At 53.2% G+C, this 14,604-nt stretch overlaps 1 protein-coding gene across 3 annotated transcripts in view; it reads left to right on the forward strand.

Moving 5' to 3' along the window:
* The window catches only part of FAM234A (family with sequence similarity 234 member A), a 31,730-nt gene extending 17,451 nt beyond the window's left edge, over window positions 1–14,279 (forward strand). For 2 of the 3 annotated variants that reach the window (XM_082431702.1, XM_082431703.1), the window contains exons 2-13: window positions 2,572–2,619; window positions 2,937–3,234; window positions 9,560–9,679; window positions 9,919–10,110; window positions 10,906–11,036; window positions 11,267–11,399; window positions 11,554–11,683; window positions 12,029–12,169; window positions 12,409–12,484; window positions 12,622–12,777; window positions 13,067–13,169; window positions 13,257–14,279. In XM_082431702.1, coding sequence (XP_082287828.1) covers window positions 2,970–3,234; window positions 9,560–9,679; window positions 9,919–10,110; window positions 10,906–11,036; window positions 11,267–11,399; window positions 11,554–11,683; window positions 12,029–12,169; window positions 12,409–12,484; window positions 12,622–12,777; window positions 13,067–13,169; window positions 13,257–13,468 — 1,659 coding nt within the window. In that variant the 5' untranslated portion in view covers window positions 2,572–2,619; window positions 2,937–2,969 and the 3' untranslated portion in view covers window positions 13,469–14,279. Of the gene's footprint in view, window positions 1–2,571; window positions 2,620–2,727; window positions 3,235–9,559; window positions 9,680–9,918; window positions 10,111–10,905; window positions 11,037–11,266; window positions 11,400–11,553; window positions 11,684–12,028; window positions 12,170–12,408; window positions 12,485–12,621; window positions 12,778–13,066; window positions 13,170–13,256 lie in introns of all 3 variants that reach the window. The other variant, XM_082431704.1, reaches the window with a different exon arrangement.
* The last annotated feature ends 325 nt before the right edge of the window (window positions 14,280–14,604 follow it).

The raw sequence follows: 14,604 nt of genomic DNA on the forward strand, positions 1-14,604 counted from the left end.
TTAAAACACACTTTATGGTTTTCAGTGCACAGAATATTTCTGGAGGGAGCCGTAAGAAACTAGTACCACGCTTCTCCTCTTGAGCCTGGGGTCTACAAGAGGAAGGGCAGTTATGCTTTTATATCTTTCACACGTTGTATCACATAAATTTATGGCTGACTTAAAAAAAAAAAAACCAAACTACATCAGTAACTGTTTTGCACTGTCCTTGTTTCTTAGCTTAGGGAGTCAAAGACTGATTAGGAAAGGGAGTGGTTTAACTTACTAGCTTGGGGCCGGCATTGGGGTTTACTTTACTAAGCTTGCCGAGAACTCCAAGGACAAGAACCCCCAGGCAGCTGGATGGAGGGAAGGGGCTCTTCCTCCCTTTGCTTTGCTTTCCTCCAGGCTGGCAATGGGGAGGTGGCGTCTCCATGGCAGGGCAGGAGGCAGGAAGAATCTAGCCATGTGATGGTGAGAGTGGGGTGACCACAGCAAAAGGGCAGACTCTTGGGCCAGCGCTTTTTCCCGTGGCTGGACCTGGGAGTCGCCTCCTGCCCGGCCCCACCCAGACAGGCTGATTTGATCGGGTGGTGAATGTGCCCAAGGTGAGGATCATGGCTCGGGAGGGACCTCTGTGCTCACCCCCGCCGCGTTCACAGACTGCCTGGTTGCATTTCACCAGCACTTTGCAATCCCCACATGCGCCTGCGTTTGTGAAAGCAGATTCCCTGTCCAGACCTGGTCTCCAGGTGTGCCAGCCGTGAACGAGGTCTGGGAAACAGGGTTGTAGGTGGAATGTGAGTGGTTGTCATTTTGAGCAGGTGCCCTCCTGCTTGTACAGCCGTGGTTGAGAGAGCTTGAGTTTCTGGCCCAACGTTCTAAAGCTCTTACGAAAGAGAACTTTATAGATAGAGCTTTTAAAATCAATAATTTTAGCATTCTGGTCTCTCGTTCAGTTTTCTTTCCTTTGCTAAAAGAATCTACGCGTGTTAAATATTTCACACACCTCTCGCTGGGACCACAGAGGCTGGATGTGCCAGGTAGATCCAGGCTCTGCTGCCGGCTCTTTCCTGTCCCTCCCAGACGGGCCCCCACCTCCCGCCCCACGGGTAAGATGCTTGGGCTTGAGGAGGGCCCTGGTCACGAGTCCTTGTTTGATTTCCTGTGTCCAGCTCATTACCTTGACAGGCTCACCTTTTCTGACTGCAGGATGTTAAAACTCATGTCTCAGCACTAGGGGGAGGCACAGAGGTTTGTTTGGTTTTCTTTTTAAATTGTGGTAACATACACACAACATGAACTTTACCATTACTGACATTTAGTACATGCGTGGGGTTTTGCAGCCATTGTTACCATCCCAGAAGGAAGGCTCACCTATTAGCACTCCCCCCAGCCCCCTCCCCCAGCCCCTGGCACCCACTCATCTATTTTCTGCCTCCAGGGATCTGCCTATTCTGGACATTTCGTATAAATGGAGTCATACGATACATGACCTTCTGTGTCTGTATAATCTCACCAAGCATCATGTTTTTGAGGTTCGTCCATGCTATTGCCTGTGTCAGAGCTTCACTCCTTTTCATGGCTGTGTAATAGTCCACAGTGTGGGCGGACCCCATTCTGTTTATCCATCACCTGTTGATGGATACTGGGGTTATTCTGAACAGTGAAGCTCAGAGCATTTGTGTACAGGTGTTTGTGTAAGTCCCTGTTCTCAGGTCTCCTGGAAAGACACCTAGGAGTGGAGCTGCTGGGTCGGACAGTTGCTCCGTGTTTGATCGTCTGAGGAACCGCCAGGCCGATTCACAGCGGCTGCCGTGTTTCCTCCTCGCCGCTGTGCACAACTGTGTTTCCCAGGGTCTCCACCTCCTCACCCACCCCTGCCATTTTACATTTTATTACTAAAGCTGCTCTAGTGGCTGTGTACACAGGCTTTTAAATGAATTATTTTTATTAAATAATAGAGAAAAACAGTTAAAGTCAGAAGGTAAGTCGTTTATACAGAAAACCAGCATTCTGTTGTCTCTTCTCGCCTCCCTAACCCACCCCTTCCCAGAGGGAGCCCTTCCCGCTGTCCTGGTTTTAACCACTGGCACAGCCTTCCTCTCGGGTAGATGAGGCTTATAACCCACTCAGACCCTTTGATCCCTTGCAGCCTCTCAAAATAATTTGTGTTGGTTAGGACACTGGTTTGGCTGTTTAAAAAGGACTAAAATAACAAATATCTTGCCTTACGCCAGGCAGAAATTTGTTTCTTTCTCGCACGATGAAGAGCACAAAGCTTGGTGATGGAGGTTTCCAGCTGTCAGGCCCACTCTGTCTGTGGTTCAACTTCAGAAGTGTTTTCCGTCTTGTTTTGCGAGGTGGCTGCCCCAGGTTTCCTCCCCGACAACGCCCGGTGCTGCCAGCAGGAGGGGCAGGAAGGAGGGAGGTCGTCCCCCATCCCCCCAACCCCCCGGCCTGACTTTATCTTGTTACCAATAATAATTAGCTTGAGCGCTCACTGTGTGTCAGATACTGTTATAAGTGCTTCTGTGCATTTACTGCTTTAACCCTCAGAGTCTTGTAAACGCTGTTGTTTTCCTTTCACAGGGAAGGACACAGGTGCCATCAGACCTCGCAGCTCGCTTGGGTCACCCGGTGAGTAAGTGCAGCCCCCTCCCTGGGGGGCTGACCCCGACTCGGGGCGGGAGGCCGGTCAGAGGTGCCTCAGTTAATAGTTAATGTTTAATGCGTGCTCTGCCGTAGTCTAGCCCGGCCGGCCTGCCCGGGTCAGCAGGCAGGAGCTGCGGAGCGTAGAGGGAAACCCGTCCTGCGTGCTGCCTCTGTGCGCCCACTGCCCTTCTGAGTTAGAGGCCTTCTCCAGTGGAGTCTGTGACACCCTTTCTTGGGCTGATGGGCCGCGGTCACAGCCACCCCTGGGGCTCCTGACTGCCTCTCCTGTGTCGCCACCACAGTGGCCAAGAGGTGAGCTTGGGGGTGTGCACACGATGATGGACAGCAAGGACTTAGAAGCCGAGATCCACCCGCTGAAGAACGAGAACAGGAAGGTGCAGGAGCATCTGGGAAACCCAGCGGGAAAGGAAACCAGCGTGAAGCCGCCCCCGCAGTCCCGCCTCTCCCGGTGCCGGATGGTGGCCTTTTTTCTTTCGCTGTTCATCTGCCTTTTCGTGGTGTTCGTGGTTTCCTTCATCATCCCATGTCCAGACCGGCCGGCGTCACAGGGGGTGTGGAGGATCGATTACGAGGCAGCAGGTGCGGGCGGCTTGTGGGGCAGGGGCGCCGAGTGTCCCTGGGTCCCCTGGAGTCTGGGGGCCGGGGGCCGCCTCTCAGGGAAACAGGAGCGTCCTCAGGAAGGACGGGAGGGGGGTCAGGAAAGGAAAGTGGTCCATTTGGTTACTTTTCTGAATTAAAAATACATTAGTAAAACAGAGCAACTGGCAGAATAGATGTAGTGAAGGCTGTTCTAAATGTGAAAACCAGGCAGCAGATTTGTGGCTGGGTCTCCCTGACGTGCGCCAGCCGAGTTTCCAGTCCGCCCCACCGCAGTCGAGCACACTTGATTTCTCTCTCATAAAATCTTGGCCTTTATGGGAGCTGCTGAGTCAGATTTCCTCTGGGCACTTCCCTGCCTCTTGGGAGTTGTCCCCGTATCAGCGGGGGTGGGTGCCGACAGCCTGGCAATGTTTCTTTGCACAGACTTGAAGCCCTCTCTGGTGGAATAAGGGGAATTTCTTGTTTAAGCCCCACTGACGGTCAATTTTGTTCAGAATTTGGTGCCTAATTTTGAGAGAGTGAAGTAATACCTGTTTATGTTTATTTTTGGCAGCTTAATTGAGATATGATTTATGTATCATAATATTCACTTGCTTTGAGTATACGATTCGATGATTCTTAGTCAGTTTAAGACTTGAGCACTGGGACTTCCCTGGTGGTCCAGTGGTAAAGAATCTGCCTTACAATGCAGGGGACGCGGGTTCAATCCCTGGTCAGGGAACTAAGATCCCACATGCCGCGGGACAACTAAGCCCACGAGCCACAGCTACTGAGCTTGCGCACCTCAACTAGAGAGCTGCAACTAAGACCGGACGCAGCCAAAAATAAATAAATAAATAAATAAATTAAAGAACTATTATTAAAAATAATAATAAACTTGTTTAAAAAAAAAAAAAAGACTTGAGCACCTGTGCAGCTGTCGCCACAATCCAGTGTTTAGCACATCCATCATCCCTACACTATTCCTTACCCGCAGGCCCCAGCCCTGCCTCCAGCCCTGGAGCTGCCAGTGGGCTTCCCGTCTCTATACACTTGCTGTTCCTGGACGTTTCATGTAAATGAAATCATGTAAGATGCATCTTTGGCCTCTCTCACTTACGTGAGTTCATCCATGTGGTAGCATGTTCCTTTGTGTGGACAGACCAGAGTATTCGTCCATTGACCAGTTGGTGAACATTTGCATCGTTTTCAGTTTTTGACTGTTATGAGTAACACTGCTATGAATATTTGTGTACAAATCTTTGTGTGGACATACGTCTTATTTCTCTTGGGTAGGTTGCCAGGAGCAGAACTCTTGAACCTCGTGGTAGTTTGTGTTTGACTCCTGCCAGGCCTTCCCCAGCAGCTGCACCGTTTCATGTCCCCACTGGCTGTGTGGGAGAGGATTCTGGCTTCTCCACATCCTAGCCAACACTTGTCATTATCTTTTTTTTTTTAATTAATTAATTTGTTTGTTTGTTTTTGGCTGCATTGGGTCTTTGTTGCTGCACAAGGGCTTTACTCTAGTTGCGGTGAGCGAGGGCCACTCCTCGCCGCGGCATGCAGGCTTCTCATTGCGGTGGCTTCTCTTGTTGTAGAGCATGGGCTCCAGGCGTGCAGGTTTCAGTAGTTGTGGTGCATAGGCCCAGTTGCTCCGCGGCATGTGGGATCCTCCCGGACCAGGGCTTGAACCCATGTCCCCTGCATTGGCAAGTGGATTCTTAACCACTGCCCCACCAGGGATATCTCTGTCTTTTTTAGTGTAGCCTTCCTAATGAGTGTGAAGTGGTACCTAATTGCGTTTATAGTTTGCGTTTCCTTGGTGACTAATGATGTTCACGTGGGATATTAGCCATTCTTACGTCATCTTTGGTGAATGTCTATTCAAATCTTCCGCTCACTTAAAAATATGATTGTTTTATTATTGAGTTATAAAAGTTCTTTTAACACAACATTGTAAGTCAACTGTATGTCAATAAAAATTTTTTAAGTTCTTTATATGTTCCAGGTACAAGTCTTTCATCACATATGTGATTTGGGAATATTTGTGACCCATCTGGGGCTTGTCTTTTTATTTTCTGTAGGGTGTCTGTCTGCTGAAGCACAAAAGTTCAAATTTTAATGAAGTCAAACGTATCATTTTTTTAGCATGGATTGTGCTTTTGATGTCTAAGAACTCTTTGCCTAATTTAAGGTCATGAAGATTTTCTCCTGTTTTTTTCTTCGAGAAGCTTTAGAGTTCTCGCTCTGCCGTTTAGGTCTGTGATCCATTTTGAGGTCGTTTTTGTGTAGAGTGTTTGGTGGAAGCAAGTGGCAGGATTTCTAGAAATGGTCACACATGCCTCCCTCCCAGCAGGACCGGCTCAGAGGCACAGGGGCACTTCCCTGCTCTCGGCACTGACGCTGCAGAGCTCCCGTGAGTCTGGGGGTGGGAGGTGTGCATGTCGACAGTGTCGAGAACGTGGTCCTTCCCCCACTGAGTGGCCTGGCGCCTTTGCTGAAACGCATTCAACCGTCAGTTGTGTTCTGTCCTTCTGCATCCTTACACCAGTGCCGCATTGTCTTGATTTCCACAGCTCCACAGACGGAAGTCTTCCAACTCTGTTCCTTTATTTCTCCTCAACATCGTTTTGGCTCTTTGGGTCCTTGGCATTTTTATAAAATTTTAGGAGCAGCTTGTCAATTTCTGTAAAAAAGGCTTCTTGGGTTTTAACAGAAATTGTGTAGAATCTATAAATTAGTTTGGGTAGAGTTGCATCATAACAGTATCCAACCTTGCAGTCCCCATATAGGGGGTATGTCTCCATTTGTTTAGATCTTTAATTTCTCTGAACAGTGTTTTACAGTGTTCAGTGGGCAAGTCCTGCACTTCTTTTGTTAAATTTATTCCAAAATGTTCTTTTTTTATGAGTACTTTTATCTAAGCATATTTTTTAATTTTATTGAAGTACAGTTGATTTACAATGTTGTGTTAATTTCTGCTTTACAGCAAAATGAGTCAGTTGTACATATATATATTATTTTTCATATTCTTTCCATTATGGTTTATCCCAGGATATTGAATATAGTTCCCTGTGCTATGCAGTAGGACCTTGTTGTTTATCCATCCTATACATAATAGTTTGTGTCTGCTAACCCCAAACTCCCAATCCACCCCTCCCCCACCACTGAATGTTCTCTTTGATGCTCTTGTGATAGGAATTGTTGTGTGAATTTAATTTTCAAGTTCCCTTTGGTAGTTTATAGAAACACTGCTGGTTATTATATGGACCTTTTAAATTGTGGCCTTGAACTCATTAACTAGACTAGTAGGGGTGTATGTGTGTATTTAGAATTTCCTACCTACAGAATCATGCAATATGCAAAAAAAAAAAGAGAGAGACGGTTTTACTTCTTCCTTCCCTTTTATTTCTTTTTCTTGCCTGATTTCATTGCTCGAATCTCCAGTACAATGTTGAACAGATGAGGTGAGAGCAGGTATCCTCCTCCCAATCTTGGGAATAAAACATTACATGTTTCAGCAGTAAGTGTGCTAATAGCTGTAGGCTTTTTGTAGATGCCTTTTATCTGTTTGGGTTTTTATCATGAAAAGGTGTTGGGTTTTGTCAAATGCTTTTTCTCTGTCTGTGAGACAACTGTGTGGTTTTTGTCCTTTATTCTGTGAACCTGGCATATCACCTTGATTTTCAGATGTTAAATCAACCTTGCGTTCCTGAGGTAGAACCCACTAGATCATGTTGTACAATCACTTCTTCAGGTTGCTGGGTCCAGTTTGCTAGTTTGTGTCTGTAATTAGTGACGGATATTGAACATAGCTTTTCCTCCCTCCCTTTCTTCCCTTTCTTTCTTTCCTTCTTTCTTTTTTTAGATTATTAGCCCCATTTTATTTTATTTTTTTGGCCATGCCACACGGCTTGCAGGATCTTAGTTCCTTGACCAGGGATCGAACCCATGCCCCCTGCAGTGGAAGCATGGGGTTCTAACCTCTGGGCCTTCAGTGAATTCCCAAACACAGCTTTCTTTTCTGGTGATGACTTTGTCCTCATAGACGTGGAGAGAGCAAGGGCCATCTCTCGTCTCTCCTGATGGTGGGTGAAGCCTTCAGACTGCCCGGAATATGTGGGGTCTTATCAGAACCAACCAGGGTGTCTCACTTTCTGGCCCGTCTCCCTATGTGTATCTCACCCTGGAGCTTGCTCCAAAGTTGGCCTCCCCTTGGTCTGCCCCGGAGATCACTCCTGTTTTCAGCCCCCCTGGCAGGAAGCTGCTGCTTTCTAATCTCACCCACTGTGGTACCCGGCTGATGGAGGGTGAGCATGGGAGCAGCCCAAGGTGAAAGGCCCCAGACGCCCGCTGTTCCAACCCACGGCTCAATAGTGTTTCTTAAATCAGTGCTTCTTGATTCAAGGTGTGCCTTCAGTCTGGTTCCAGCGTCCTGAAATGGGTGCTTTTGACAACTTTGCCTCATTTTACTGTTATTTTTGGAGGAGAGGATTTATTTGCCAAGCTCTTCACTCCATGATTCTGGAAGTCTTGTGTCTAGTATTCAGTTTTATTTTTAATTATGGTAAAATACACATCACCCAAAAATCGCCATTTTAAAGTGAACAATTCAATGGCATTCAAACATTCACAATGCTGCATTGACCATCATCACTATTTTCAAAACCTTTATCATCTCAAACAGATATTCTGTGCCCAACACACAGCAGCTCCCATCCTGCCCTCCTGTCCAGCCTCTGGTAACCTCTGTTCCACTTTAGTCTCTAGAATATGCCTGTTCTAAGTACCTCATATAACTGGAATTGTCTGTTTGTCTTTTTGTGACTGGCTAATTTCACTGAGCGTAATGTCCTTGAGGTTCATCCATGTTGTAGCGTGTTGCAGAACTTCATTTCTTTTTATGGGTGACTAATACTCCATTGTATGGATGGATCACATTTTGTTTATCCATTCTTCTATCCATGGGCACTTGGGTTATTTTCACCTTTTGGCTGTTGTAAATAATGCTGCTTTGAACATTCATGTACAAGTAACTGTCTGAGTTCCTGCTTTCAAAATTGTATTTTTATTTTTGGCTGCGTTAGGTCTTCGTTGCTGCGCGCGGGCTTTCTCTAGTTGCTGTGAGTGGTGGCTGCTTTTCGTTGCAGTGCGCGGGCTTCTCATTGCGGTGGCTTCTCTTGTTGTGGAGCACCGGTTCTAGGGGCGCGGGCTTCAGTAGTTGAAGCACGTGGCCTCAGTAGTTGCAGCACGTGGGCCCCAGAGCATTTGGGCTTCAGTAGTTGCAGCACGTGGGCTCAGTACTTGTGGCACACAGGCTGTAGGGCACGCGGGCTCAGTACTTGTGGCTTGCGGGCTCTAGGCGCATGGGCTCAGTAGTTGTGGCACACAGGCTTAGTTGCTCCGAGGCATGTGGGATCTTCCCGGACCAGGGATCGAACCTGTGTCCCCTGCATTGGCAGGCAGATTCTTAACCACTGCGCCACCAGGGAGGTCCCCTCATGGTTTTGATCTGCATTTCCCTTATTACTAGTGATGTTGAGCATCTTTTCATGTGTTTATGGACTATTTGTATATCTTCTTAGGAGAAACATCTATTCAAGTCTTTCGCCCATTTTTGAATTGGGTTGTTTCTTTTTGTTGTTGGGTTGTAGGAGTTCTTTGTATATTCTGGATATTAATCCCTTATCAGAGGTATGGTTTGCAAATATTTTCTCCCCTTCTGTGGTGTCTTTTCACTCCCTCGATGGTGTCCTTTGATGAAGTACAATTTACTTATTTTTTTCTTTTCCTGCCTGTGCTTTTGGTGTCATATCCAAGAAATCATTGCCAAAACCAATGTCATGAAGATTTAGCCCCTATGTTTTCTAAGAGTTTTACAGTTTCAGCTGTTAAGTTTAGGTCTTTGATCCATTTTGAATTCATTTTTGTATCTGGAGTGAGGTAAGGGCCTCATTTTGTTCCTTTGGTGTTTGATCTTAAAGCATGTAGTTTATCATTTGAGTCCTTGCATGAAGGAAGGGGTAGCCCCTGTGAGTGTGGACATGTGGACTCCAGACCCCAGACTGATTAGGGAGGGACTTGGCCCTGAGCAGAAGGTGTGCAGAACGTTCATTTGTGATGCCCAGGTGTCCTTAACAACTGACACCCAAGTGATGAAGAATTGCTGCTGCTCTGAAGGGGTGTGGGGTTGCCAGCCCACGAGGAAGCAGCGCTTCCCTGTGGTCGCTCTGCGGGCAGCTGCACCTGGCACTCAGCCCCACGGCGCCCAGAGTGGGGCGCGTCAGGCCTGGCCTGGGAAAGTAGTCGGTGGTTTCCTTTTCAGTCGCCTATGACTTTCTGGCCACAGAAGACGTGAACAAGGACAGGATCCAGGATGTTCTCTTTCTTTATAAAAACACCAACAGCAGCAGAAGCAATTTCAGCCTCTCCTGTGCTGATGAAGGTAATTTTGTTTTCACCCAAAAAATGAGGAGCTCCCTGCAGGAGGAGGAATCCCCTCGCCCTCTCGGTTTTGGGGGAAGCAGTTGGTGGAATTTCTGGGAACCTTCATGTCACTCCCCTTCCCCGCTGGGCTGCTGACCCCATGGGGTCAACACCAGGGATCCAGGGACGGAGCCCAGGGCAGGGCCACAGCACGAGGCCGGCACGCTCAGCCCTGCAGACCTGGGTCTCTCCCTCCAGGCTTTTCCTCCCCCTGCACCTTTGTGGCCGCTGTGTCGGGGGCCAACGGCACCGTCCTCTGGGAGAGGCCCGTGGCCCAGAACAGGGCCCTCGTGGAGTGCGGTGTCCCCCAGCTGAGGGGCAGCGGGGCGTCTTCTGCCTGCATCATCCTCGGCAGACCTGGCCCTTTCATTGCAGTAGACTCGGTCACAGGTAGGCTGCTTCCCGTGGGTCCCCCAGGCCTCCACACACGGGTCCGATGCCAGAATGCTCTGAGGAGGGTCAGCCCGGGCTCTTGTGGGCGGCGTGGCTGGATAGGAAGGCAGGCACGGGTGGGAGGGGGACGCCCCATGAGGAGTCACACTTCACTGTCATCCCCTCCTAAGTCCCGTCTGTGGCTGCGGCACGGCACCTGGAGGGGGTGGGGGCATTGCTGACGCCCGCTCATGGGGCAGGCCCCGGGGATGGGGTGTCTGGGTCTGGCTAGCTCGAGCCCTGAGACCTGCAGTCTCCGCCTTAAGGCAACAGGCCCTGGTCCTTTTCCAAAGCCCTAAGGAGTTCTGTGCCTTGATGCTAGGTTTGGGGGTAGCAGCACTTCCTTTGTAAGTTGTGGTTTGAAGAGTAGGGAGGAAAATAAAGAGCAAGCTGGAAATATTTTAAGAAGAGAAGAATCCGACTAAAAACGGGTGTGGGCAGATTGTACTTGGGTCAGATGCTGTCAGGCCAGGACCTGCAGTCCCCGGGTCCATCCACAAGGCTGCACTTTCATTCTCGTCCTGTGCACGGGGCAGAGGCTGCATGCGTGACCCCAGTGGGTGGCAGGGAGGCCAGGCCCTGCGCATCTGAGGGGGAGGATCTGCGTCAGCCAAACACTGGAAACAGGATGAGAGAAAGGAGGGGGCCGTGCTGCCCCAAAGTGATGCTGCTGACACGTGCCTATGGGCGCCAGGCGGCTACACACGCATGTCTGTTTCCATGGCAGCACACGGGCCCTGTGCTTGGTTTTAGGGGAGACCCTGTGGAGCCATCCCAGCAGCTTCGGGGGGAACGTGTCTGTCCTGAGCCCTCTGCTCCAGGTGCCCGACATTGATGCTGACGGGGTCCCAGACCTGCTGGTCCTCACCCAGGAGGAGAACCAGGTACGACCCTCGTTCCAGCCACGTGGCCTCCCTCGCTGCCCCGAGCTCGGGTGCCTGCAGACCCGGCGGGCACTTCTGGGCCCCCCAAGAGTGGCAGAGAGTGCGCTTCCCACCGGTGCCATGGGCGCAGCTCTGAGGACGGTGCGGGCGGCCCCACGTCTCCCGGCATCAGACACTATAGGTTCGACCCAGCGGGTGGGCCTGATCCCCTTCTCCTCCGTGCGCTGCAGGTCAACGGCTATGTCTATTCAGGCAGCACCGGGCAGCAAGTCGGCCCCCCGGGCAGCCTGGGTGTGGACGGGACCAGCGGCTCCATCCTCTATGTCACCAGTGCAGGTGCCCACTACGTCCTCATCCCCTGTGGTACGTGGCATCCGCTGCCCCAGGGCGGCCTCCCTCGTGGGCCTGCTGGCACCTGGGAGGAAGCAGGTGTGGGGCTAGTGGCTCCCGCTGTTGTTCCAGGGACTCGAAGTCATCGCCCGCTGACAGGTGACGCAAGGCTCTTCTTTGTTCACAGGCACCTCCTTCTGCAGCCACTCAGTGAAGGGCCTGTACGAGAAGGCCACCGGGAGGGACAGCTCGCTCAAGAGCGACCCCCTCTGGGAGGGCAGGCTCAACGCCACCTCCCACAGGCTGCAGGAGCACAGGTCGGGGGTGTGGGGGCCTGTGCGCGGGGCCCCGGGCGCGAGGAGGAGCCGTAGGGCGGGCACAGGGCTCTTACTTTGTGTCAGGTGTCTGAGGTTGTCCTGGGCTCAGACTCAGTAAACCGGCAAACAGAAGACGAATAAAAATGGGGGCGAAGATGGGCCCCGCCCCGGGCTCACTGGGCGCTGCATCCAGTGAGGGCCTTCCTTTTAGTTTGAAACTGGAGAAGCAAGAAAGATGAGGCTGAGCCCTGGGAGCCTGAGGGAAACAGCCCGGCAGGCAGCGCTGGGGAGGGTCCCGTCCCCAACCCTACCTGGGGCCCCATCCCATCCCTCCTGCCCGTGTAGCTCGGGAGCTGTCCGCTACCTGATGAACGTTCCGGGGAAGGTGGGTGAAGACCTGCTTCTCGTGAGTGCCGAGGCCTGCGTGCTGCTGGATGGGCAGGAGCTGGTGCCCAGGTGGACCCTCGGTGCAGCCCAGGTCCTGAGGTATGGGGTCCTTCTCCAGGGAGCTGGGTACCCCAGCGTGTCCCCCCACCCCCACCCCTGGACAAGGCCCATATGCTTCTGCCAGAGGCCACTGCCTGTCACCTGGTGCCACCCTGCCCTGGGGAGGGGAGTGAGACCCCCTGGCGTCAAAGCTCCGGCCCGTGCAGGAGCAGCCGCAGCCTATCCCAGGTATCTCCTTCAGAGGCCCGTGTGAGCCCTCCTCTCCACTCTCCTTCCAGAAAACCCATCCTCGGCTACTACAAACCCGACACCCCGGCCATGGTCATTGAGAACGGGACCGGCTCCGAGAGACAGGTTGCTGCACTTGCTCCTGGGTCTCACCTTTGCCCGTAGCTGAGGGAAGCTGTTCTGAGCCGTAGGCTGAGTGGGGACCAGAGGCTTCGGTGAGCCGCCCTCAGGGACGCAACCCTGTGCTGCCCCTCCCTCTGCAGATCCTGCTCCTGGACCTCAGCTCCGGGGCTGTCCTGTGGAGCCAGGCCCTCCCAGGCCTCCCCAGGGACCCGCGGTCCACCAGCCTGCCCACCGCAGACCACCGCTCCGCCTTCTTCTTCTGGGGCCTCCACGAGCTGGCTGGTGCCAACCAGACGGTACAGTCTTGGGTCCTGGTTTGTGGCATGGGGTGGAGCCGGTGGCTGGCTGAGTGCAGATAGATAGAAGCCATGCAGGGTGGGCAGGACAAGGGGGTCCGGGCTTTCTGGGAGAAAGTGGGTGCGAGGGGCGGCAGCTGGAAGACAACCGAGAAGGGTCAGGGTCAGGCGGGGAAGCGGGGCGGGAGGTGGGTGTTTTGTGGGACCCCGGCGGACACAGCTCTGGGTGTGGTCACGGTCAGGAGCATCCGGGAGGGTCAGCCTCATGCCCCCGCTGCACTCCCTGCAGGAGCCCGGATCCGCCGGGCACCGCCTGTACATGTTCCACCCCACGCTGCCCAGAGTCCTGCTGGAACTGGCCAACATCTCCACCCCCATTGTCACCTTCCAGGGTGAGTGCGCCCCGCATGGGCCCGGGCCGCCAGCCATGGGAGGCCCGTGCTGGCCGGTCCCGGGACCTGATGGCCATGTCCCCACAGTGGTTCTGCTTGAGCCGAGCCGCCACGCTGCCTACATTCTCCTGACGGGCCCGGCCAGCCCGGATCCACCCGGCCTGGTCTCCGTGGCCAAACACAAGGTGCGGGACCTCATTCCGAGCAGCAAGGTAGTCCGCCTGGCTGAGGGTGGCCCCGACAGCGACCAGGCCGTCAGGGACCGGTTCTCTCGCCTACGGTACCGGAACGAGGCCTAGACGTGGTTTGGCCAGAGCCCGAAGCAGAGGCGGCTGCTGAAGTTTCACATCCTGGGAAGTCAGCCCTTCACTGGCTCGGTCTGCACGCCGACTCCTGACCTGGTGACCTGGCGACGCTCTCCACTGGGCCCGTCACCCCAGGGACGTGCCGGGGCCTCTCCCCTCTCCCGCCAGCATGCCAGGTCCTCACTCAGGTTCCCACTCCGAGCCCCACCCGGGTCTCCCTGGGCAGAGCCCGTGCTGGCAGCAGCTCACCCTCACTTCTCCATGCCTGGCCAGAGCCTCGGCTGCAGAATCCCCTCCCTCTTTCCGTCTGAGCCTTGCCTTCTCTGCACTGTCTCCCTGGGGTCGTAGAGCTCAGAGGGTGGTGGGCCCTGGGGTGGCTTGAGGCAGGCCCACACCCCAGTGTGGTTGGTGGTGACTTGCCCTGGAGAGCCCATGATGGGGCCCATGAGGAATGGGGCCTGGGAGGATGTGACGGATGGGCTGCCTGGAGCTGTGAGTGTCCCGAGGACCTGGCCCCAGGATGCGCCCTGGGGTCAGCGTGCACCCCTGGGTACACACTGGGGCTCCTCGTCCCTCAGGGATCCCTGCGCCCCTGGGTGTGGCCAGCGGCCCCTCCTTCCTGGTGCTTGGACACCCCCCACCAGTCGGTGTCACCTGATGCAAGACTCACCTCTGTGCCTTGGTCACCCCAGACCCGCCTGGTGCTGTGGGACTCAGCCGTGACCGGACAAAAGCAAGCAGCCTGATGACCCCGGGTACCTCGGGAAGAAATCAGAATAAACACTGGTTTTGCACTGTCTGGAAAGCCCCATGTGTGCCTGTGTTTGTCTGCTGGATCAGTGGGAAAGGCTGCTGGGGAGGTGAGGCCAGCACCCACACCACCCAGTCAGAGACTGGGAGGGTCCAGCACGGCCTCCAAGTGCATCTCAGGTCTGTGGTTCCCGCCCTGCTCACCCACAGCAGGCTAGGAACCCAGCCTGTAGGCATTCTCCCACCCGGGACAGGCAGGGGGTCCCCCAGCACCTGTGTCCTCCAGGGCTGAGCTCTGGTAGCCGCCCAGGCAGGAGGAGCCCAGGCAGGGGGCTTCAGTGAGATGAAGGTTTGGGTTACCAAAGTGATGGGGGCTGTCG

Source organism: Balaenoptera physalus (genome assembly GCF_965194825.1).
Source record: "Balaenoptera physalus genome assembly, chromosome: 16".
NCBI classification, from domain to species: domain Eukaryota; kingdom Metazoa; phylum Chordata; class Mammalia; order Artiodactyla; family Balaenopteridae; genus Balaenoptera; species Balaenoptera physalus.